At 47.2% G+C, this 25,252-nt stretch overlaps 1 protein-coding gene across 2 annotated transcripts in view; it reads right to left on the bottom strand.

The window, feature by feature from the left end:
* MYH11 (myosin heavy chain 11) overlaps positions 1–25,252 on the bottom strand; it is a 125,518-nt gene that overhangs the window by 24,407 nt on the left and 75,859 nt on the right. For both annotated transcript variants that reach the window (XM_082644054.1, XM_082644055.1), the window contains 14 exons: positions 17,905–18,000; positions 15,739–15,857; positions 14,214–14,366; positions 13,112–13,285; positions 11,970–12,143; positions 10,498–10,612; positions 7,851–8,044; positions 6,354–6,475; positions 6,161–6,230; positions 5,836–5,996; positions 4,347–4,455; positions 2,476–2,607; positions 2,178–2,384; positions 1,070–1,207 (listed from right to left, as the gene is read on the bottom strand). In XM_082644054.1, coding sequence (XP_082500180.1) covers positions 1,070–1,207; positions 2,178–2,384; positions 2,476–2,607; positions 4,347–4,455; positions 5,836–5,996; positions 6,161–6,230; positions 6,354–6,475; positions 7,851–8,044; positions 10,498–10,612; positions 11,970–12,143; positions 13,112–13,285; positions 14,214–14,366; positions 15,739–15,857; positions 17,905–18,000 — 1,964 coding nt within the window. The remainder of the gene's footprint in view (positions 1–1,069; positions 1,208–2,177; positions 2,385–2,475; positions 2,608–4,346; positions 4,456–5,835; positions 5,997–6,160; positions 6,231–6,353; positions 6,476–7,850; positions 8,045–10,497; positions 10,613–11,969; positions 12,144–13,111; positions 13,286–14,213; positions 14,367–15,738; positions 15,858–17,904; positions 18,001–25,252) is intronic.

The following is a 25,252-nucleotide window of genomic DNA, read 5'->3' as shown; positions in this document are numbered from 1 at the left end:
AAGAAATATCATTCATTTTTTCCTTTTCTCCAGGGTCTACATTTCACTGTTAGTAATTTCCAGATAAACAGTTGAAAGGAAAGCCCACATTATAACCAAATGCTACCTAGAGTTTTCAGTGGGGAAAGAGAAGTTCCTTAACAATAATTTCCAAAGATTGACTACTCCTCATCTCAGGCCCCTCCACCTCTCAACTTCATGTCCCAGCCAGGGGGCCCCTCTTTCCTTTCCTACCACAGGCCAGCTCCTCCCAGCCTCAGGGCTCTTGTACAGATGGGACCATCTGCCTGGAATGTGCCTCCACCCCCTCTCCTTCTAACTGCTTCTCACTCTTCAGGTTTCCACTTAAATGTCACTTCCTCCAGGAAGCCTCCCCTGAATCCCACCCCCATCCCCTAGTGCTCTGGTCTTATAAGATGGTGAACACCTCCTTCAGAGTCCTGATCACAATGGCAATTAACGTTTGCGTGTATGATTATCTACTTGCTGCCTCACTAGGATATAAGCCCTACGAGGACAGGGTCCTCCTCCACTGTGTGTGCCCTGCACCTGACACGGACTGGCTCGCAGTCAGTGCCCAGCTCAAAGGACTAAAGGTAGTCCGCCTCAGTGGGGCTGCTTAGTGGTTACTGACTAGGGTGACCTAGTCATCCTGGTTTGCACTGGGACATTTCTGGCTTCAGGGCTGAAAGTCCCACATCCCAGAAACCCTTCAGTCCCAGGACGACTGGTTCCCCTATTACCAACTGCAAATGGACGGTGAGAATGTGAGAGGGGCCCCTGAATCCCAAGCACATTGCCCGCCCACCCTTGTACAACTTGGGGGTTCCATTGGTCTTGGTGTTTCTGAGACTTGCTCTGTGGCAGCCCTGGTGCTGGTGGGACCACCGGGGACCCCATCCATGGCACACCTGCATCCAGACAGCAGTCACAAGGCCGCCACGTCAATGCTGGAGGTAACTACTTGCTTGGCCTTCAATACCTTGTCTCTGGCTAAAAAGGGAAGGCATCTGGAGTCCTCAGCCCTCATGAGCCTGTCATTTTATCAAAGACGCTCAGCCCCACTCACTTTTGACAGTTTATTGTTCTGATCATCCATGACCAGAATATCATCCTCCAGTTTCTTGATCTTGGCCTCAGCCGTGACCTTCTCAAGTTGTAGCTTCTGCCTGGCAGCTTCCTCTTCCTCCAGCTGTTCTTCCAGGTCCTTTGTGGGGGAAGGAAAAGAATCACAGCCTTGCTTAAAACAAAGTCACTCTCCCGGAGCTCTGGGGACTCGTGGATACAGAGGCTTAGCCTGATGGCCCCCTGCAGGGCTCTGCCATCTCCTTTCATCACAAAGAAAAGGTTTGGGTAAGCCACTTCTCTTTATGGAGCCTCAGCCTCCTCCTCTGTAAAATGGGGATAGTAGATACCATGGTGGTTTAAAAATATGTCCATAAATTCTTTGATACTCTTCCCTTCAAGAGGTGGAGCCTAATTCTCCTCCCCTTGAGTGTCAGCTGGACTTAGTGACTTGCTTCTAACAAATAATATCAAGAGGAAGTGGTGGAGTGTCTAAGTCAGAGATTGGGCTATAAAAGGCTTTGCAGCTTCCTCCCTGTTCTCTCTTCATTCACTCCATCTGGGGAAAGCCAGCCGCCACATTGTGAGGGCGCTCAAGCAGCCCTATGGAGAAGCCCACATAGTGAGGAACGGAGGCCTCCTGCCTACAGTTGTGTGAGTGAGCCATGTGCAAGTGAGTCCTCCAGCCCCAGTCCAGCCTTCAGATGCTGCAGCCCAGGCTGACATCATGACTGCAACCTTGTGCGAGGCTCTAAGCCAGAATCACCCAGCTAAGCCACTCTCAAGAGTCACGACTGTGTGAGATAAACGTTTGTTATTTCCAAGCTGCTAAGTTTTGGGGTGTTTTGGTTCTGCAACAATAGCTTACTGATACAATTACCCCTCACCCAGGGTTGCTATTAGGAGGCAAGGTGTTTGCACATGAAAGGCGGGGCAGTAGAACTGAGCAGGCTTCCAGGGAGACCTGGGTGGGCAGATGGCGGTTTCTCTCCGAGCCTTAGTCTCTCTCTCTCTGTCCAAAAGGGACATACAACATCAGATGCACCTCACAGGCCTGCCGTGAGGGTCAAGGGATTTCTTACCCCCCGAGGGCTGCCCCTGCAGTGCCTTACCAGCATCTGCTGGGCCATCTTCTTCCGTTCTGTCTGCAGCTGCTGGCCCCGGTCTTCCTCCTCCTCCAGGCGGGCCTCCATCTCATGCAGGATCTCCTCCAGCTCCTGCTTCTTGGCTGCCAGCCGGACCCGCATCTCCTCGGCCTCCGCGTACAGCTCCGTCTCTGCCTGCAGCTGCTCCTGAAGCAGGTTCTTCTCCTCGGTCAGCTGCATGCAGAGGGTGGGGAGACGGCCCGTGAGCCCCACAGGAGCAGGCATCCTGCCCTCTGCAGCCCCGGCCGGGCTCCCGGCCCGGTACCTGCGTGTGTTTCTGCCCCAGCTCCTGGAGCTCGCGTTCTGCCTTCTGCTGCCTCTCCTTGGTCTTCTGCAGCTCATCCTCCTTGGCCTGCATCTCCTCCTCCTGCCTCGTCACCTGCAGCAGGGGCTTCACCTGCACACACAGGGTCAGCCCGTCACTTGCTTTTGTGGCACAAGGGAAACACTCTCGTAATAAATAAATCAGTGGTTCTCAGCAAGGGACAATTTTACCCCACTCGCAGATCCTAATGGGATATTTGGCATTTCTGGGGACAGTTTTAGCTGTCACAACTGGGGTGGGGAATGCTACTGGCATCTAGTGGGTATAGGCCAGGGATGCTGCCCAACATTCTAGAATGCTCAGGACAGCCCCCCTGACACAGAATTATCCATCCCAAAATATCAGCAGTGCTGAGATTGAAAAATCCTAAATTAGAGCAATGGGAAAAGGTGCAAAGTGAAAGGAGAAAGTTTCCCCTCCCCCCATTTAGTCCCATCCTGAGAGAGAACTGCTGCCGACAAACTGATATGTTTCCCTCCAAAGAGAAAAGGAAAGAAAAATCCCCTACATCCTACCTCCCATTCTCAGCATTGTCCCACACATTAAAAAAATATACCTGAGATCACGCTGCCCAGTGTTAACATGCTGCTTTTTTTTTTTTTTGGCTGTGCTGCATGGCTTGTGGGATCTTAGTTCACCCACCAGGGATTGAACCCAGGCACCTGGCAGTGAAAGCGTGGAGTCCTAACCACTAGACCGTCAGGGAATTCCCTACTTGCTGCTTTTATTACTAAAAACTACAAGATAATTATCACCCCATGCTGTCCCATCAGCTTTACAGCTTGATTTTTAGATAACCATCATTTTTAGTGGTTGAAAAATATCCCATTGATGGATGAGCTGGTGTGAGTCAGTCTGCCAGAGCTGGGCATTGAAATTTTGCTCTTGTAAATGAATGCCCTTCATTCTTGATTTTCTTGATTTCAGATGGTTTTCTGAGAAGAGTTTTCTAGAAGTTGGGTCAGGGGGGATGAACATTTCCCAGAGCAGCTTCCCCTCACTGCTCTTCCAAGCTCACTCCTAACTCCTGTGTTCAAGCCCTGCCTGGCACTAGGGGAGCCCCTGTCAGACACACTGTGGCTTCCTTTCTGCGCTGACCCCAGTCTGCCATGGGCATTGGTTCCTGTGCTGACCCCATCTGCTTCCCCACTCAACTAGAATATTCATGAGGCCAGGGCATCCCTAGCACCTTGCACGTGTCTGGTGCACAGTAGTTCCACAATACCTACTTGCTCATTGAAAAAGGTTTGTGCCCACTTTACACACTCAAGGGCACCTAAGAGAAAGCCACGTCTGTCCCTACAGAGCAAGTCTTTGCACGATTGGCTCATGACAGCCAGCGATGCTGCAAGACCAAGTTGTACCCAGAGAAAAAAACAATGGATACACACAACAAGCTGGACGGAGGGACCTCCAGAGAATGATACTTCGTGATAAAAGCCCATCTCAAAAGGTGACATACTGAAGGACCCCGTTTATAGAACATCCTTGAGATGACAAAATTATAGAGATGGACAACAGATTCGTGCTTGCTGGGGTTATGGAGGGAAGTGGGTAGGGCTCTAAAGGGGCAATAGGTGAGATCCTTGCGGGGATGGAAATGCTCTGCATCTGGGTTAAGGTCATGGCTGTAACCCACGTGCCAAAGAGGGGGCCTTTCTCAGGCCCGGAGAATTGCCAAAGGGCAAGGTTTGGTTTCGAGCCCTCAGTTGCACACCTGCTGTCAATCACCTCCAGTCCCACATGGACAGCGTCCAAGTGAAGACCCAGGACTGGGAGGGGGTGGGGGGTTGGGAGAAGGAGGCACTCACTTTGGTGAAGAGCCGCCACCACTGCCAGTTCCGCAGCTTGAGGTAGGCGGCGCAGTTCCTCTGAATCACCTTCATGGCCGTCAGCTGCTGCTGCCTCTTGGCAAAAGCCCTGGGGAGAGGGAAGGGGAGCTGTGAGAAGACCTGCTCGGCTCAACACACACCTCACTGTGTTGTCACGGCATCCCGCCCCGCAGCATCCCGAAGGCAGGACGCTTCTGTTTGGCTTGTGATTTAGTGACTTGTACAAGGACGTCCCCCATTCTCTCCAGCCCAGATTCTCCAGGAAGCTCTGAGCATCAGCAAAAGTATACCATCTGGAGGCCAGAGCCTTTCTCGGTGGACAAGGAAGACCCAAGGCTCACAAAATGCCCTGGATTCAGATCTGTGGTCCTGACAACACCTAGGAAATTGATCTATGCTACACCATTCCTAAGGGATGTCCTACACCCTCAGCTGTGCCACATCTTCCCCAAAGCTGAGTGTCTGACAAACCTATCCTTTCCTCAGATAATTTAAAATCCCAGACCTGACACAGAACCAGCACTCTTCCTACTTAAGGCTACTGGGTTTGAGAAACCACAGAACAGTGAGCACCATCCTCTCGCCTCTGTGTGGCTGCCATTGCGGCTGCCATCTTGGATATGGGTGAATTTGAAGAATAAAATTGCCCCAGTCAGTCTGGAGGTGGGAGGGGTGGCAACAGAGAAATTAGTTATGAAAGTTAACAGTTTAGGTCTGTCCCTGGACCAAGAGCTCCCCAGATCTGGCATTGACCATCCTGGGTCTACTTGACAATGAATCAGCTTGACACAGTCAGGGCTCTGCAGATGAGTGCATGGTCCGTACCTCCTGAAGACATATGCCCTGGACAAGAGCTACTCTGCCAGCCGCTGTGTCCTGTTTGGGGTGTGAGTTTCAGGGAGGAACCACAGCCCTCACCCAGCCCCCAGGATTCCCAAAACAGAGGGGGCATCAGACCTTCTACGACTTTGCCTTATGAGTCCCACTTGGACATAGTGGTATAGACACAAATACTCTTTCCTCAGACACTTTATCATATTCTCACACTTCTGAAATGATAGCCAGCTGCTGTTCTCAACACTTTTCATGCAGTATTTCATTGACCCCTCATTAAAAGAAGTTTATGAGGCAGGAATGATTATGCTCATTTTCCTGAGGCTCAGAGAGGTAGAGTAACCTTCCCAAGGTTCTTCAGCAAATAAGTAGGGGAGCCAGGATGAGAACCCACGTCTAACTCTCCAGAGCCCATGGTCTTAACCCCTTCCTGCCCTGCCCTTATAACTAGTGCATATATTTAAAGTGGTAGCATTTCTCTCCCCCAAGAGAAGGCTGCCATTCAATCAATGATGCATCTTAGAGCAGATGGCCTCTTAGAATCAGAAAATCAGAACATGAGGCCAGAAAGCCCCCTGAAATTTTGTCTTTCTGGTCTGTGTTTGCAGGGGGGCGATAGCGCGTGGGTCTTTACTTTCTGGCCAGGTAGCCACGACACATCGCCTGGAAAGCCATGATGACGTCGGTGATCTTTAAGTCCCGCTCCTCTTCTAGGTGGGCCAGGACGCCAGTTCGGAAGAAGATTTTGCTCTGCCCAATCCTGTACAAGTTGGGGTCGAGTTCTAGGGCTTTGATCTGCAGAAGGAAGGAGGATGAGAGTTCCCGTTCTTGGCTATGCCACTTGGCCAGGGGTTAAGTGTGTTTAAGGAGGGTCCCACCCGGAGCAGCTGCGGGAAGTGCCACCCGAGGCCGGGAGGTCTGCAGTTGGATTTCTGGGGCAGGGCTGGGGCTGGGCTCACCATCAGAATGCAGGCCTGCTTCCCGTCCATGAAGCCTTTGGGAATGGCGTTTGCGGCCAGGATCTCATAGCTTGAGACACAGGGCAGGAGTCACCGACTGAGTGCATCTCTGTCGTCCATCTACCCCTCCACCCAGCCTGCTCACTCCCGTCCCACCCGCTGCCCCACCCGTGCCCGGCCCCGGTGGGCTCACCGTTGGCGGAACTCCTGGAAGACGATCCTGTTAGGGAATCCCTGGCGGCAGATTCGGATGCCTTCCAAGACGCCGTTGCACCGCAGCTGCTCCAGCACCAGAAAGGCGTCCAGCTTTCCGGACTGCAAAGACGCAAAGGGCAGTGGGCCGCCGGGGCCGCGGGGAGCAGCAAGCCCCAAATCTCAGGCCTGGTGACCCACCTCGCCAGATCATGGGGGATCACGGGGCACCAGGTGAGAGCTCAGGTGAGGGTTCTGGTGCCATCTCTCGTACTTGGTGGCACTAGCATCACCTGGGGCTTCCTCCTCGTCACTTCTCCCTCCCTCACTTCCTGTCCATCACCAGTTCTACGGCTCCTACCTCCCAAATATCTCCCCATCTACACACTTCTCTCCACTACCATTGTCACTGCCATCTACTCACCACCATCTTCTCCTGTCCCAATGATCACAACAGCCTCATACTATCTTCCCACCCCATCCTGACTCTCTTATCCCCTTATTTGGTTTCTAAAATGTGAATCTGATCATGACATACCCCTGCTTTTAAAAGCCCCCGATGGCATCCTACAGAAGGAAGGCCAAGCTCTGGTCCACCCACAGGAACTCCACAATCTAGCCCCACCCACAGTTCCAGCCTCAGCTCTTCCCAATCCCTGCCTCACACCATCACACGTCCACAAAATGACCCACCTAGCGTTTCCTTGCCCAGACCCTTCATTTCTCACCTCCACACTTTTGTTTATTCTGGTCCCTCTGCGTAGGATGCCCTTCCCACGCTGCTCTCAGCATCACCAACTTCCCATTCTCTAAGAAGCTTTCTCTGAGCCCTGAGTCTCAAGTGGGAGCCCCGGCTCTTTGGTGTTCTCAAAATTTACCCAGGTAACATCATGGGTATCAGCTGTCTACCTCTCCCACCACCTCAGCAATACTGACATCTTGGGCTGGATAATTCTCTGTGGTGGGGGACTGCCCTGCACACTGGAGGATGTTTAGCAGCATCCCTGGCTTCTATGCATTGGATGCCAGTAACTGCCCCCTCCCCATTAAAAATGTCTCCGGACATGGCCAAATCTCCCCTGCAGGGGAGGGAGGGCACACGATTGCCCCCAGCTAAAGCACCCCTGCCCTAGATTATAAGAAACCTGCAGGCAAGGACAATAACTTATCCAGCACCGTATCCCCAGCTCCTGGCACAAGTGGAGCTCAGTAATTATTAGCTGGAATAATGGACGAATGAGGGATCTGATACCCTGTGCAGCCACTCCAGGGCTCAAAGTCCCCAGGTGCATTTGCCTTTCCTCCCTTGCCTTCTTTTGCCTCCAGGCTGGGAAATGAGCGCCTCCTACCCATATCAGATGGAGCCCTCAGGGTGGTGGGGTGGTGGTCAAGCTTTCCTCCGGCCCTTGTACCCCGGTCTGCCTTCCCTTTCTCCACAGACCCTGATGATGTCCCGGGGGGACTTTCTGACCCCCCAAGAGCCGAGTGGTAGCCTCACCCTCTTCTCATGGTTGGGGATGATGCAGCGCACGAAGTTGGGGGTGGTATTCCGCAGCGTGGTCATCAGCTTCACCAGCTGCTCCTTGTACAGCTGCCCCACGGTGCGGAACATGCCCTTCTTGGTCTTGGAGGCACTGGGCAGCGAGCTCTCCGTCATCTTGGCCATCTGGTCCAGGCCCACGATGCGGTCCACTGTGGGCACATGAAGGGTGATGTCGGCCCACCCAGGGAACCTGAACCTCCACAGCAGGCCAGGGGACCAGCCTGGAAGTTTGAGACCTCAGGTCCCCTGCTCCCTTGTGGGCACCATTCCCCATTCTTTCCTCTGCCAGCCAACACCTTCCCTCTAGAGGCAGGTAAATGGAGGCACAGGGGGCTTTGCTTTCCAAGTACTATATTATCTATTTCTGAGACCCTGAGAGCTCCTGAGTGACAGAAAGAACAAATTCTCTCTGACATTGTCACAGAGATGTGGGAGTAAATCCTGCTTTTGCCACTGCCTTGGCCTAGCGTCATTTTGTGCCTCAGTTTCTCCTTCTATGAAATGGAGTTGATGACAGCATCTACCTCCTAGGGCAGGAATAAGCGAATAATGCATGCGAAGTGCTTACTTCCCTGCCTGCCTTCAATCCTTCATCCACCAACAAATATTTATTGAGAGCCTACTGTATGTCAGGCCCTGGGCATACAGACGTGAACAAAACACAGACCCTGTGTCCCCCTGACCCCAGCTCATATTCAATGGATATTCTAATAGAAGGAGAAGACAATGATCACACATGTAGGTATATAATATTTTGGGTGGTGAAGGTGTGCTTAGAAAGATAAAGCAGGGTTAAGGTGGGTTGGGAGTGATGGGGGTGATCTCTTAGTGTGATGGGGGTGTCTCTCTGATAAACTGATATTTTTGAGTAGAGACCAAAAAGAAGTAGTCAGGTAGATATCAAGAGAAGGAATATTCTGAGTAGAAGACATAGCAAGCACTACAACATAGGAATCTGGCACTTTGGTAAGTGCTCAACAAAGCAACAAAGAGTGGGTGGTGGTATTATTATTATTATTACTATTATCACCACCAAGACTCTTTTTCTTTCAGAATGGAATGAGAGACTCCTACTGGCGCAGCGGGTGCTGCACATACCAAGCCCAATCCTGGCATTGCTATAAATTTCCCTCAAAGCACAGCTTTTGCTGTATCCCACAAATTTTAATAAGTAGTGTTTTCATTTTCATTTGGTTCAACATATTTTAAAATTTCCCTTGAGAAAATTAACACACGACAACACACTTCTAAATAACACAATGGGTCAAAGAACAAATTTCTTTGACCCATTGTGTTATTTAGAAGTGTGTTGTTTAAGCTCCACATATTTTCAGATTTTTCAGTTATCTTTCTGTTATTTCTAGTTCAATTCCACTGTGGTCTAAGAGCAGACATTGTATGATTTCTATTCTTTTCAATTTGTTAAGGTGTGTTTTAGGGTCCATCTTGGTGAATGTTCCACATGAGCTTGAGAAGGATATGTGTTCTGCTGTTGGACAACACAGACTACAGGTATAGTCAATTGTATCCAGCTGGTTGATGGTGTTGTGGGGTTCAACCCCACTGGCATTAGATCCCACCATTTCTGCTCCTTGTGCTCAACTAGGCTCCATGTAATAATGTCTTTGTTTGTCTGCCTCTCCCACAAGACTGTGGCTCCTTGAAGGAAGGACTTGCTGAGTTCATCATGAGTCCTAGGTGTGAGGTATGACTCAGGTTGAGATGCTGTTACCCCATCCCAGGGCCTTGACACACAGGAAATGTTGGCAGAACTGAACCCCATGCCTAAAGCAAGGGCAACCAGTCCTGTAGGCCCTAGGCCCACAGGCTCTGTGTCAAGAGTGAAATCTGCTGTGGGCACCGAGGTCCAGGAACAAAAGCAGTAAAGCCCACCACCCCTAATAGTCATTGCAGCAGCCAATATGTACTAAGTCCCTACTATGGGCCAGCAGGTGCTAAGTACTTCACCTGGATTATCTATTCTCTAATTCTTAAAGGGAACCGAAGTGTGGTCCCCAAACCAGCAGCATCAGCACCACCCAGGAACTTGTTAGAAATACAAATTCTCAGGCCCCATCCCAGTGAGGAGGCCCAGCGATCATCTGAGTTTTAACAAGCTTTCCAGGAGATCCTGATCCATGGTCAAGCTTGGCCCCACTGATCTAATTTTACCCTCACAATAATCTTAGGGGAGGTAGGGGATTATTATTATTTTTCTGGTTTTAGCAATGAGGACAGGGAAGCTTAAGGAAGTCAAGTGACTTGTCCAAGATCACACAGCTGGTACATGGCAGAGAAGAGAATTCAGTTAAGTCTTTCTGACTCCAGAAGGGGCTCTCTGACCCAACATGCCTTCTAGGATATTTCCTCCATCAGTGCCTGAACCCTGACTCAGGACCTTCTCCCTGGGGTCCAGGCATAGGGTTGAGGGGCTCAGGAATTTGTTGAATGTGTCAGTCAGACATCATTAGCACCTGCCAACACTGCCCTCTCCCCCACTGCACACAGGCCCGCCCCTCCTGGGAGCAGGTGTGGGAATCAGGGGCAGCTGGAAGGGGCTGGAGGGAGTTCAGTCCTCCTGCTCCAGCAGGCAGGGCCTTACCGTCCTTCCACAGGTCGGCCACAAACTTGTCCGAGGAGGCATTGAGGAGGGAAGTCACGTTGTCATTCAGCGGGTCCATATTCTTGGTCAGCCAGGCATTTGCATTGTAGTCCACCTGCCAAGGACCACCCCACTTGTCAGGTGCTCCTGCTTCAGTTATGAACTAAGGGCAGGGCTCCAGTCCTCCTGTTTCCCTCCCGGATCTTCCAAGGTCAGAGAGGAAACATTAGTGGTTGCCATGATGGGAATCCACAAACATGAATGAAGAGACCAATAGGTCAGAACTTTAAAGGTCTCTGCGCACAGTAGGGCATCAGCCATGGTAGCCTTTGCTAGGAAGGCCTCGTCTCTATCCTTGCCTTCTCCTAGTAAGACTCCTCTGGCAGCCTCCCTTTTCCAGAGCCCAGCACGATGCCTGTGATTTCCGAAAGGTGTGGAGCTTCGCTGGTGGTGAATACCCTCCCCTCACACCCAAAGTTCCCCTCTCATCCAGTGAAGGCTTGACAACAATCTGGTTTTTAAATTAAATTTGGGGACCTCTTTTAAATTTTATTATTTTGACTATGAAATGGAAGGAACTGATAAAATAGCTCTGGTGGGCTATTACAGGATGTGGGTTGTTAATGGTGATGGCCAGGCATGATCTTAACTGTGTACTAATAAAACTTTATTTACAAAAATAGGCCGTGGGCTGGGTTTGGCACCTGGGCTGTAGTTCGCCAATCCCTGGTTTAGGGCAGTGAAGATACTGGGGAGTCAATAAAATACTCTTAAGATTCTGCAAGTCAGACTGAGCTATGTCTTTTCTACATTATCCAGGACCCTCAGGAGCCATAGGGGAAGGTTCTGTACATTAAGAGCTATGACATGATGATGACAATGATAACAGAGGCGGAGGAGGAGGAAGAAGGAAGAAGAAGAAGACAGCCATCACAGATTTCCCTGGGTGGCACAGGCTGGCAATGACAAACCCAAGGGCATGATAAAGAGATTCCTGTTGGACTCAAAAGTGGGTTTATTGGTCACCCCATTCCAGTTGGCCCTTCCTGTTGGGCTTAACTTGTAGCAAGAAGGATTTAGAGTCTATACAAGAAAGAATTGCCTGGCCACCGAGGTTGGAGTATATTAGAGAGGCTAATATAATAGCTGTATACAATAGCCTCTCTAATATATTATATTATATAATCTCATATATGTATATAATATACAACATATATATTAGCCTCTCCACTATATTATATATTCTATATCCCTAATATACATGTATTATATATACCTTAGCCTTTCTGTTATATGTTATATCTCTATATCTTGTCCCTTACTGATGCTTAGACAAATCATGTATAAGACTTGGTTGGGATTTGATTTATACCAGATGTCTTTGGGTTTGGCCATTCGCAAGTTGCTCCTACTCTGAGCATCCTGCCTGGGTCCCCTGGGACAGAGAGACCCCTGGGACATTCAGCTGGTACCTTCCCGGCATAGTGGATGATAGAGAATTCAGTTTTGTCCTTGAGTTGCTTGGGCTTCTGAAACTTGGGGTGGCTGCCCTGCTCCGAGCACAACTTCTCCACAAAGGACTTGTCTGTGGCTTTGGGGAACCAGCACTCCTCATCCAGCAGGGCCAGCACACCTGGAGGGTTGTTCTGTGGAAGACAAGCAGGGCAGACCATAGCAAGGGTGCCCAAGCCTCAGGCTTACCAGGAAGAGCTGGTCACCCAAACACATGCATAGGCTCCATTACTGTATCTACCTACATATAAAGGTGGATTTATGCCCTCCACCCCCGCTCCCCCAATCTATCCTCAAAGAATTATGCGCCCAGTGGAGCAGCACGAGGGATGGAAGGGCCAGTCCCAACAGAACATGTTTGCTGCTGCCCCGTCGTGGGCAGGACACACACAACATCACAAAGAGTTCTAGCAAAGGAATGCATTCCTTTACGTATAAATTCACCTAAGGGTTCCTTTGAGTAAAGTGCTTCTCTGTGGCTGAGACACTTTAAACTAAGGTGTCGGGAGCACCGCCAAATCTGCACATGCCATTTGCTTTGCTGGAATGGCCTTCACTTTTTGGACTCAGATCAGAGAAGCCGTTCCTGACTATTCTGTCCAAAGCAGGCATTCCTAAACCACTCTCCACGTTGGCCTTATCAGGGATTTTAGTTGCTTCTTTTGTTTGGTTTCATTATCCGCTCCTCCAGGAGGGCAGGGACTGCATCCATCTCATTCATTGTTACATCCCCAGCCCCTAAAGAGAGGGCCCAGCACATAGTAGGTGCTCAGTAAATGGTCATTCAATAATTATTTGTTGTGTACCTACTATGTGCATGGTTCTAGGAGTTTGGGATGGGTCAGTGAAAAAAACCAAGATCCTTGCCTTTGGGAATGAATGACTGGGAGAGATGGGAAGGGGAGGGATGGACGTGGTGGGGAGGGGAGGAGAGGGGAGGAATAAAAAAAGAAATACCGTTGATATGAAAATGTGGGTTAAGGGACAATGTGACTTAGTTCACAAAGATCCAGTTTACAGGCTTTCGGGACTCAGCCGTGCCCCACGGAGAGAGTGCAGGGTCCGCGTGCCGGCTGTGTGCGAGTGTGAGGTGGGGCCTTACCGGCCGCTCGATGAGCTCGATGCATGGCTGCAGGTCCAGCCCGAAGTCGATGAAGTTCCATTCAATGCCCTCACGCTGGTACTCCTCCTGCTCCAGGATGAACATGGTGTGGTTGAAGAGCTGCTGCAGCTTCTCATTGGTGTAGTTGATGCACAGCTGCTCGAATGAGTTCACCTGAGCACATGACACCAGGGGAGGCCCCGTGAGCATCACGGTACAAGTCAGAGGACTTGGGGCCCCGGAGAAGCTCCGTGCTGGAGAAAGCCCCACACCGGACACACTTTCCACAAGCCTGCTGTGCCATTTCAGCACCCAGAGAGGTCTCAGGCCCCAGTGAAGGCTGCCCAGGGTTCATGAGGGCTGGCAAAAGTTACTTATTCTCATGTCACATGGTTTTAAGGACACACGTGGTTTTAAGGATGCTTATCTCCAACTGCACAATGATTTATGGATAGAATAACTATGTAAGGTATTTCATCACCCCATTTTGCAGATGTGGAAACTGAGGCTCAAAGAGGGAGTAATTCCACAGTAGATATGTTTTGGAATATCTGTCAATCTCAACATCTTCCCTTTCACTGAGAACTTCCCTCCAACCCATGGGAGTGGAACCCAGGAGCCATGTTACATTCTATGAAGTACTGAAAGACCTGAGAAACAGTGCTTGGCTCTGAGGTGACATGTGGCCCAACTCAGGTAGGAGTCAATGAGACTCAATTCCAAGACTTTGGATGGAACTTTTGGAAAGAATTGGAACTGGTTGGAACTGAGAGGCAGTCTGGAGCGGTGGCAGCCATCTTGCCACCATGAGGGGAGAGCCTGCTTGAGAATAGAGCCAAGGTGGAGGATGGCGGAGAGAGGGAGATGGCAGGAGTTCAGGTCCTTCCTGTTGGATCCAGCTGTACCTCTGGCCTCAGTTTCAGAAACCAATACATTCCCCATTGGATTTCTGTCTCTTACACTCTCAAGGATTTAACCTTAACTAGACAGTTTCCCACCCTATAGTAGCCACCTGCTTTTCTCCAAAATAGTGATTTCTCCAAGTGGAAGCTAATTTCCAGAGAACCAAGACCATATCTGTCGTGAGCCTGCCAAGCTGTACCTCAAAGATCTCAAATCCAGCGATGTCCAGGATCCCCAGGAACGAAGCCCCTTGCCGGTGAGTCTTGTCCAGGGCTTTGTTCACGCGGGTGAGTATCCAGCGGAAAAGGCGCTCATAAGTGGCCTTGGCCAGAGCCTCTACTGCAAAGTCTGCCTGCAGGGGGGTGAGAGGACATGGTTACTCCCAATGGGCTGTGTTTTCACATGAGCCTGGCTGGTGGTCCTGGATTTTTATTTTCCCTCTACCTATAATCAGTCCTTAAAAAATAAACAAAGAAAAGGAAACTATACCAGCAATGAGGGATGGAGTGGTCAGACCTAGGAATGACAATGAGAATAATAATCACTTCCTGTCAGAGGGACCTGGAACAAAGTGGAGGCTGCTCCATCCCAGCGATCATTTAGAGGCGGTCAGTCCTGCCTCTAGAAAGGGTATACAGTCATTTCCAAAAATTAGTTCAGACCTCGTACCTTCAATTAAGAGCTCAAGATGAGGTCAGGAGTGAGGAACTCTGCTGTTCTTATGCAGTCAGTGTTGTATCTTCAAAACCTGACATAGGACTTTGATTATTCTAGTATTGGATAGATGAGGGATACAAAGATGGATGGGTGGATGGATGGATATGAAACCAAGTCCCCCTAAAACCGAGTTCCTCTGCCGAGTTTATGATTAATCTCTCTATCCAAAATTTTATTCCCTTTCTCGTACTGTACCTGTTCCACTCAGGGTTGGAGTGGGGATGGGGGCCAAAACTGAGCAGGACCCTGTGGGGCCTTGACAGGTACAAAAGCCCCTTCATGTCCCCTGTTTCTTGTTTGTAGAAAAAGGGCTCCTAAGCCTTCCCTGATTTCCAAAGAGCAGATTCAAGGAGTTACTAATTAGGGAAGTGAGGGAATGCAGAAACAAAGGAAAAGCAGTCAAGAAACAATAGTGCAGGGATAAAACAGAGTCCTAGCTCCTCCTCAAGGGATACACATAACAATCTGAATCTGATACAGTCTTTGAGTTGTTCTGCAGGAACTAAGACCCCCACCCAGGTGGAGGATGGTGACTACATACATAAGTGCATAGACCCCAGACTGGTTGGAAGCAGAAGGTCCATGATTAAGATTCCTGGAACACCACCCTGTTACCTCACCACCAACCAATCTGAAGAAAGTCACGCCACCTGCAACCCTGACCCCAAATGTTGCCTTTTAAAGCCCTTCCCTGACAGCCACCAGGGAGTTCAGGTCTTTTGAGCATGAGCTGCCCATTCTCCTCATTGGGCACCTGCAATAAACCCTGTACTTTCCTTCACCACAACTCAGTGTCAGCAAATTGGCTTTGCTGTGTGGCTGGTGAGTGGACCCAAGTTTGGTTAGGTAACAGAACAGATGCATGGATGGATGGACAGATGGATGGATGGATGGATGGATGGATGGATGGATGGATGGATGGACGGATGGCTAGAGGGGTGGATGGATGGAAGATTCTGCAGGAATAAATGACAAATGCAGGAATAAATGGCAAATGCATCATTTACCTGTTCTTTTGTCTGAGCTTTCTGTACCACATCCCGCCCGACTTTGATACGTGGGGTCAGGATGGATCTGGTGAAATCTGTCACATTAATTCCCATGAGGTGGCAAACTTTCTGAGCAGCTGGATGGAGAAAAGAAGCATATTAAGTGTATCACAAAAGTGCAGGCTTGGAAAAGAAGGCACATAACATGGGATATTTCCGATCTGTGAATACACTGGTTTTTCCTTGGTGAGAAGGAGCATGATAGTGAACATAGCAAGAAAGAGTCCTAAAAACTGCTGTCATTAGTGACCTCAGCCCCAGTGTTTGGCTAAAAGAGGCAATGATGGGGCTGGGTTGGAGGTGGGCCCCAACTGGGGGCTTAGGGTCAGAACTAGGTTCAAATCCTTGCTCCTTTCCCACTTCCTAACCATGTGATTTTGGAAAAGCTACTTAGCTTCCCAGACTCTTGCTTACAAAAAGGGTCAGCTATTTGGTACCTTGTTGGGTTGTCAATGGGATTAAATGAGGTAGGTATGAACCTGACATATAGTTAAATTCAATAAGCATTTGTTCCACCATTCCAAGATATATGTTGCAGCGTATGTAGTGGAAAAAATATTGGAAACAACTTAAATGTCTATTCATAGGGAGCAAACAAATATATCACAGTATTTTTATAAGATGGAATACCAAATAGTAGTTAAAGCAATGACCTGGCTTTTTCTTTCTCTCTAGACCAGTGGTTCTCAGCTAGGGATGATTTTGCTCCCATGGGACATTGGCAATATCTGGAGACATTTTTGGTTGTCACACTAGGGGATGCTACTGTTAGGAAACCCTGATCTAGACAGTTGTGAGTACAGAGTAAAAAAAAAAAAGTTGCAGAATGATGCCTACAGAGTGATATCATTCATGTAAATTAAAAACACACTCACAAAGCAACACCGTATACTGTTCAGATACATGTGTGTGAAATTATAAACATAAAACCAGAAGGGTATGTGGTACAGTATAATTGTGGTTGCCAGGAGGTTCAGGGACTCAGTTGGGAGAATAAGAGATGTCAGTCTTCTCTATACTATGTTTTGCTTCATTCTAAAGACAAAGATGTATTTTGAAAATATTCACAAATGTCAATTCTGAATGGTGAACATGTGGGTTCTTGCTGTATTCATGTAGTTCTGCATAAAAACTTTTTCTCCAAAAAAAAAAAAATCCATCAGCTGCTTCCTTAACGTGAAGACTAGTGATACACGATAGTTTGGATATGTGAGGTGGATGATAAATAGTGTAGTTTTAGGATTTTTTACCATCTCTTTTCAAGGGTGCTCTTTTGGTTTCTCTTTCCCTGAGGGTCTCTCCTCAGAGCGAGGATTCCTTTAACTTGCTATATCTGGGAGTGTAACACATTAGAAACTACTGGCAGTCAAACTGGGAGCTTGGAAAAGCAACCCAATATACAGCCTGAGACGGCGATGTTGAGGCCACAGGTGAGCACGCTGGTAACCTATGTCATCCTTTTGCATCAGCCACCAACAAGCATGGTGGTAGCCAGGCCATCTTTTCAAAACATGAAACACTGCTTATTTGCAGGTAGGGCTGTCAAGATTTAGGAAAAATATATAGGACACCGAGTGAAACTTGAATTTCAGATAAACAATGAATAATTTTTAGTATAATTATGTCCCCAATATTGCCTAGAACATACTTACTATCAAAAGTGTTTATCTGAAATTCAAGTTTCACTGGGCATCCTTTATTTTATCCGACAATCCCATCTGCAGGGAAACATGAGGTCTGTCTCCCCAACAAGATCGTATATGCCATAAGAAATGGGGTGGTCCCTGTCTCATTTCCTGCTGTATCCCAGTGCCCGGCATATAGCAGGTGCTCAAAAATATTTGTTTAATAAAACAAATGAGCGTGGGGTTTTTAGAAGAGGCACTCCTTAAGGATCCTGTCTGATCCAAAACTTAGTTTTTCCCCCCAATCTCTGACTCAAGAACTTTCCACATAGGATCTTAAGCAGTGAAAAGTTTGAAAAAAGAGAGATTTAAGTGATAATAATCTAGTCTAGTTCTTGTTAATGCCCCAGATAACCTCATCCAGAAAACTAACCAAAGACAATGTGACCTTCCCTCTCATCACCAAAGTCATCAGTTATTAGGAGAAAGCAGCAAGCACCTGTGTTATCCGGCATGGACGCCTGGTCTGTGTTTCTTTCCTTCTTGAAGACAATATTCCCAAGTTGCAGGACGGATGACACCACCTTCAATATGGCTGAAGTGAGGAGAGAAGTACAGATAAGACACAAGTGCCAATACCAAGGTTTGGAGTCTAAAGGTCATTGAGGACCCAGAGCCAGCCTACATCTTTCCCCTAAAGAGACTCAGTTCTGAGCTTTTAGGAGAAAGCCAAAGCACCCCAATTCCCTGCTAAGAGGGGAGAAAACCTGGCTGGGAGGAGCAGAATATTTTTGGATGGTTGCTAAAAACCATGCCCTACAGTGGAATACTATGCAGCAGGGGATGGCAATCTATAGCCAGTGGACCAAATCCGGCCCAATGCCTGCCATTGTAAATAAAGTTTTATTGGAACCCAGCCACACTCATTCACTTACATATTGTCTATAGCAATTTGCATGCTATAGGCAGAGTTCAACCATTGCCATGGAGATTGTATGGCCCACCAAGGCTAAAATATTTACTCTCTGGCCCTTTACAGAAAATGTTTGTCAACCCCTTCTATACAGCAAGGAGACTGAATGATTTTTGACTACAAACAACAAAATTGCTGTATATCTCACAAATACTAATGCTGAACAAAGGACTCCAAATGCAAACAAGAACATACCATATAAGTCCCCTTTACAGAACGTTCAAGAATGGGCAAAACTATGCTGTTAGAAGTCAGCATGGTGGTCATCCTTGACTGGGGGAAGCTACTAGAAGGAACAAGATGGAGCTTCATGGGGTCTGGTGGTATTCATGTTCTCTTAGTTATAACAGGTACTAGTTACACAGGTGTGTTCAGACACATGGGAAGGGATGGAAGATGAATTGATGGATGGATGAAAGGAAGGAAAACATGATAGATGGATCAATGAATGGATAGATAATAGATGGATAGATCAATCAATGGATTGATGAATAGACAAATGGAGGAAGATGGATAGATGGATGGATGGATGGATGGTTGGTTGGTTGGATGGATAGAGGGAGGATTGATTAATGCAAATGCGTGGCTTTAGATTAACTCAGGTGCAAATCACCCAGGATTTCCAAGAAGAAATCACTGTGTTCCAAAAACAAAACCTAGAGATTCCAGCCTCCTCCGGTTCCTTAGGCCAAACGAGCGGTGACAACCTTTTACAACAGCTGTCCTCACACCTGGTCCAGCTCAGGAGGAGAAAGGCCTAGATCAGCCACCCATATGCTCCCATTCACCACTGCAAAAATCTACACCCAAAAGATGAACAGAGCTTCTGTTGATAGGGCACAGCTGAAGCAGTTTCTTTACCACCATCTATGAAAGGGGTTTAGTAAATTGTCAAGACCAATACTCACAGTTCTTAAACTGCAGGTCTAAATTAGGATTGCTGGAATGCCTGCAGAGCCTGGGTAAGCAGTGAACCTCGGCACTCAACCTGGGCACTAGTGAAATTTTGGCCCAGGTAATTTGTTGTGGGGATATCCTATGCATCATTGTAGGCTATTTAGCCACATCCCTGGTCTCTGACCACTAGATGTCAGTAGTGCTACCCTCTCCCAAGTTGTGACAACCAAAAATGTCCCCAGACATTGCCAAGCATCCCCCAGGGGCAACTCACCCCTAGCTGAGAACCACTGGTCTAAATGAACAAAGCAGATTGATGGGGACTGTGGGGACTCATGGGGGCCACAACCCTACATGAAAGGGGGGAGTTGCTACTCCAATCATGGCCACGGGGGAGGCAAGCCCAGAGCTGCCAGGCTTCTGATTTTTCCAAAGTTGATGGAAACCCAGATTTTTATGTGAAATCTACCCAGGTTTAAAATGAACAACTTTAGGGCTTCCCTGGTGGCGCAGCGGTTGGGGGTCTGCCTGCCGGTGCGGGGGGCGCGGGTTCGTGCCCCGGTCTGGGGGGATCCCACGTGCCACGGAGCGGCTGGGCCCGTGAGCCGTGGCCGCTGGGCCTGCGCGTCCGGGGCCTGTGCTCCACAACGGGAGAGGCCGCGGCGGTGGGAGGCCCGCGTACTGCAAAAAACAAACAAAAAAACAAAAACAAAACAAAAAATAAAATAAAAAATAAAATGAACAACTTTAATGGCTGTGGAGGCCAATCTCTCTTGAGGGCTCAGGCACTGCTGGTTTGCACTTTCTGGTATAGATAGCACTGTCACAGAAATAACAAAAGAATTGTCACCACTCCCAGGTCACAAGAGCTGGCGGACAGCAAAGGGCAAAGTGGAGAGAGCTGCCCAGATAGCAAGGGGCTGGCAGTCTGGGGCAGTGGTTGAAAGCATGCACTCTAGTGTTAGGAAGTCCAGCTTCACCTTGCTGAGCCTCAGTTTCCCCATCTGCAAAATGGAGAGGGTAACAGCAGTACCTGTTTCATAAAGTTTATATCAGGAGAGATGTTGCAAACCAGGGGCCTGGCCCAGTAGGTGCTAAATAGAAGTAGCCACCCGTAGTGGGTTGACTGGTGGCCGCCCAAAGACATGACCATCCAGAACCTGTGAATGCGACCTTATTTGGAAAAAAGATCCCTGCAGATGCAATTAAATGAGATCACCTTAGATTAAACTGGTGGGCCCTAAATCCAATGACAAGTGACCTGATAACAGAGAGAAGAGAGGATGCACAGGGCAGAAGGAAACGTAAAGAAGGAGGCAGTTTGTAGTGATGAGTCTACAAGCCAAGGATTGCTGGCAGCCACAGAAGCCGGGAGAGGGGCCTGGGATGGATTTTCCCTCAGAGCCCCCAGAAGAAACCAACCCTGCCCACACCTTGGTTTCAGACTTCTGGCCTCCAGAACCATGAGAGAATAAATTCCTGTTGTTTTAAGCCACCAAATTTGTGGTAATTTGTTACAGCAGCCTCAGGGAACTAATACGCCACCCTTATTACTGAGGAACAGGAAACAGGCTTTCCCAACATGTGGCAGGCGTACCACATGTACACAGGGTGGATGATTATAGGTGGTATGTGAAACTTCTAAAACATTTCAATAGTTAGGTACTTATTCTAATCTATTTCAAATTGTATAACCAGGACACGTACTTAGTGATTGTACGGAACTGTCGTTTAGGACAAAGCCCAGAGTGGATGGGGCTGTAGAAATCCACCCTCTGCATAAAAATATTCAAACAATGATGATACATATGAAACCCAGAAGCGGCATCAATTGTGAATGACTGACATCTGGAAATGGACCTAGACAGTCCCTGGGAGGATCTGAGGACGACGCTGGAGTTAGCTGCTGGGGGTTCGCATCTTGGCCATGTTATTAGCAGCTGTGTGACTTCAAGTCAGGTATTAGCCTCTCTGGGCCCATTTCACCATCTGAAGGCCCATAAAAACACCTGCTTCATGGGGTTGTCATGAGGATTAAATGCATAGCACCTAAACCCGGGCAGTGCTCAATAAACAGTAGTTGCTATGATGTCACATTGATTATGATGGTCTTATACTGTTCCTAGCTCCCTGTGCAATCTAGGGCAAGTAATTCTCCCTTGCTGAAGTCCAGGAACCAGAGGAGACTGGTCACCTGGAACCTCATGCAGCTCCAGGGCTCAGACCTGACACTACTCTCAGCTCCCCATTTTCCTTTCACTTCTTTGAGGAGGGTTGGGAGTAGCCCTAGATTTATAATCAAGGTTGGTAAACACACTGGTCTAAGTCCGTGTCCCATGGGTGTCAGTCATTTGTACACCCTCATCCTAATGCTTGTTCTATAGGCATACCATCTGTTCTACTATTTACTTAACATTTTTCTTTGCATTCACTTCTCTTTCCTATGATTCACTTAAGTAGAAAACTTTATCTTAAGTGAAAAATCAGCTTCCCTTGCCATAAATAGATGCAACTATAAAAATAAATACGGGAAAGATAAACCATATTATCAAATGCTAGCAAGAGGCTAGGGCCTGCCCAAGGTGCTGGGCCTGGGGTCTGCTCTCCAGGGTTAAAAGGGTGATTAGCAAGTGTCAGGGAGGGGCTGAAGACCTAGTAGGTGCCAAACTGCTCCTCTCTTTGAAAGTCATCAGAAGAACTGAAAGGGACTAGAGAAGGGACCACCATCTCACGGTGGGCTTCTGTATCACTTATCACCCAGCAAAGCGAGTCCACATTGTAGAACATTCTGGGCCCCTTTTAACCTTGGTTTCCATACCTTGGTTCTGACACACATTTTTTTTTTAAGTTTAAAGGACAAAAACCACCTTCCCACAGACAAAAACAGAGCACAGTGAATCATAAAGTGGGGCTTGGGATTCCATGAGACCCAAGTGAGTCCCAGCTCCAACAGTGTGTCCTTGGGGAAGTTCCTTTACTTCTCTGTACCTCAGTTTCCTCATCTGCAAATTGAGGTAATAATGGCCACCCCTTAGGGTTGTTGTGATATTAAGTAATGCATATAAAGCATTTAGCACATTGCTTTGTTCCCTGATATCTTCAATTTAAATATATTAGAAGCATTTCCACGTAAGGCAATGTCTTTCTAAGACCATTTAAAAGGTCCCGTTGCTTTCTTTCATAAGGTCAACCAATAATTGAATAAGCCTTCTATCAATCAGTATTTTAGTTTGTTCCAGTTTTTTAGTATTTATATAAAACTGAATGTTCTGGTACATTTTTAAAAAAAGGGGATTTAGCACTCTTAGAGGAAAACATAGGAAGAATACTCTTTGACATAAATCACAGCAAGATCTTTTTTGATCCACCTCCTAGAGTAATGGAAATAAAAACAAAAATAAACAAATGGGACCTAATGAAACTTAAAAGCTTTTGCACAGCAAAGGAAACCATAAACAAGGCAAAAAGACAGCCCTCAGAATGGGAAAAAATATTTGCAAACAAATCAACAGACAAAGGATTAATCTCCAAAATATATAAACAGCTCATGCAGCTCAATATTAAAGAAACAAACAACCCAATACAAAAATGGGCAGAAGACCTAAATAGACATTTCTCCAAAGAAGACATACAGATGGCCAAGAAGCACATGAAAACTGCTCAACATCACTAATTATTAGAGAAATGCAAATCAAAACTACAATGAAGTATCACCTCACACCAGTTAGAATGGGCATCATCAGAAAATCTACAAACAACAAATGCTGGAGAGGGCGTGGAGAAAAGGGCACCCTCTTGCACTGTTGGTGGGAATGTAAATTGATAGAGCCACTATGGAGAACAGTATGGAGGTTCCTTAAAGAACTAAAAATAGAACTACCATATGATCCAGCAATCCCTCTACTGGGCATATACCCAGAGAAAACCATAATTCAAAAAGACACATGCACCTCAATGTTCACTGCAGCACTATTTACAATAGCCAGGTCATGGAGGCAACCTAAATGCCCATCGACAGATGAATGGATAAAGAAGTTGTGGTACATATACATGATGGAATATTACTCAGCCATAAAAAGGAACGAAATTGGGTCATTTGTTGAGACATGGATGGATCTAGAGGCTGTCATACAGAGTGAAGTAAATAAGAAAGAGAAAAACATATCGCATATTAACGCATGTGTGTGGAACCTAGAAAAGTGGTACAGATGAACTGGTTTGCAGGGCAGAAGTTGAGACACAAATGTAGAGAACAAATGTATGGACACCAAGAGGGAAAAGCCATGGGGGGATGGTATGATGAATTGGGCGATTGGGATTGACATGTATACACTGATGTGTATAAAATTGATGACTAATAAGAACTTGCTGTATAAAAAAATAAATAAAATTAAATTAAAATTTTTTTTAAAAAAAGGAAATATAGCCCTGACATTTAAGACCTTTCATTGTGGGACAAAAAAGGTCACCTACAAACTTGTGTTTCTTATTACAGTGGATTGGAAATTCTTATGCCATTACTTTCCCATGGAGTGTTGTACTTAAAGTCACAATTATGTAAATGATATTTCTGCTACTTGTTACAGTCTCTGGGCTTCTGAGTGTAATTTGTATCTCTTTTAAGGTACCTGTCATGATGTCGCTATCTGTTTATTTGTGTATATGGCCCTTCCCCCCCCCATTAATTTCTTTTTATTTTTAAAGATTTTTTTTGATGTGGACCATTTTTAAAGTCTTTAAAAAGTCTGAATTTGTTACAATACTGATTCTGTTTTATGCCTTGATTTTTTGGCCACGAGGCATGTGGGATCTTAGCTCCCCAACCAGGGATCAAACCCTCACCCCCTTCACTGGAAGGCGAAGTCCCAATCACTGGACCACCAGGGAAGTCCGGAAAATAAAAAAGAGGGGTATTTAGCAAATATCTGGCCTACAGCAAGTACTTAATCATCAGTTGTATTTTTTTTCTAAAGCAAAGATTAGAAGTAAAAACTGACTCATGTTCCAAATAAAATGAATCATTCTTGGAGAGCTGATGTCATTAAGGAAGGGATGCTGTAAGCACTGGATTCTGAAGTAGGATCCTGGCCAAAATCTACAAACACCACCCATTTGTTATCTCATTCATGGAGTCTTCTTTTTTCTGGGCCCCAAGTTGTCTCTGAAGGAGCTGCCCTTCCTTATAAGTTTCATTTTGGCAACTGTAGCCATTATTCTGGGGCTCCAAATGGGTGTGGGTGTGGGAAGAAAGCGAAATTTTCCACAATCTTGTCCTGGTATTCCCAAAAGAGATTAACCTTGAGTATTGAGGCATATCTAACCAAGAAGAAAAAGTGTTTCTTGCACAGTATGGAAACCAGAAATATCTCTATGAGCTTTTCTGTTCTCAGGACGAAATGTGCTTCTTGGTCATTGGTTGATGATATTGACCAATGTTGGTCCATCACCAGAACTGCCTTTCCAGGAAGAACCCAAGTACACTCACTGCCTCAATTACTTCCCCTCCCCTCCGCCTACATGTTCTCAATGAGGCCAACAACCTCTCTACCTCCAGCTCCAAGAATGGAACTGAGACCATAACAAAGAGACATAACAGAGCTTTTTACAACCCTGGCTCATTGTGAGTAGCTCAGGAATATGCATGTCAACCTAGGCAATGTGACTCCATTCAGGGATGCAGGCAGGGAATCCACTCTGCTCATTTCTGCTGGACATAAACCCAATGGATGTAAGGGCTGGAGCCACAGCAGCCATTTTGTTGCCAAGAAACTACTTCCTACTTAAAGACAATGTTGTTGAGAGACCAAGTTCTAAAGACATTCTTTGAGTCCCTAGAATTCGCTGTTCCTGAAACCAGTATCCCTGAATTTTTCAGCTCTATGAGTGAATCATTTTCTTTTTTGCTTAAGCCAATTTGGTCACTTGTAACCAAAAGAGCCATAACTCATGCAGCCACCTTTCTAAAACACCAATAAAC

The sequence above is a fragment of the Mesoplodon mirus genome, assembly GCF_964341445.2.
Source record: "Mesoplodon mirus genome assembly, chromosome: 15".
Classification (NCBI taxonomy): Eukaryota; Metazoa; Chordata; class Mammalia; order Artiodactyla; family Ziphiidae; genus Mesoplodon; species Mesoplodon mirus.
The sequence above is the reverse complement of the archived record's forward strand: the minus strand, read 5'-3'. Positions and strand labels throughout refer to the sequence as shown.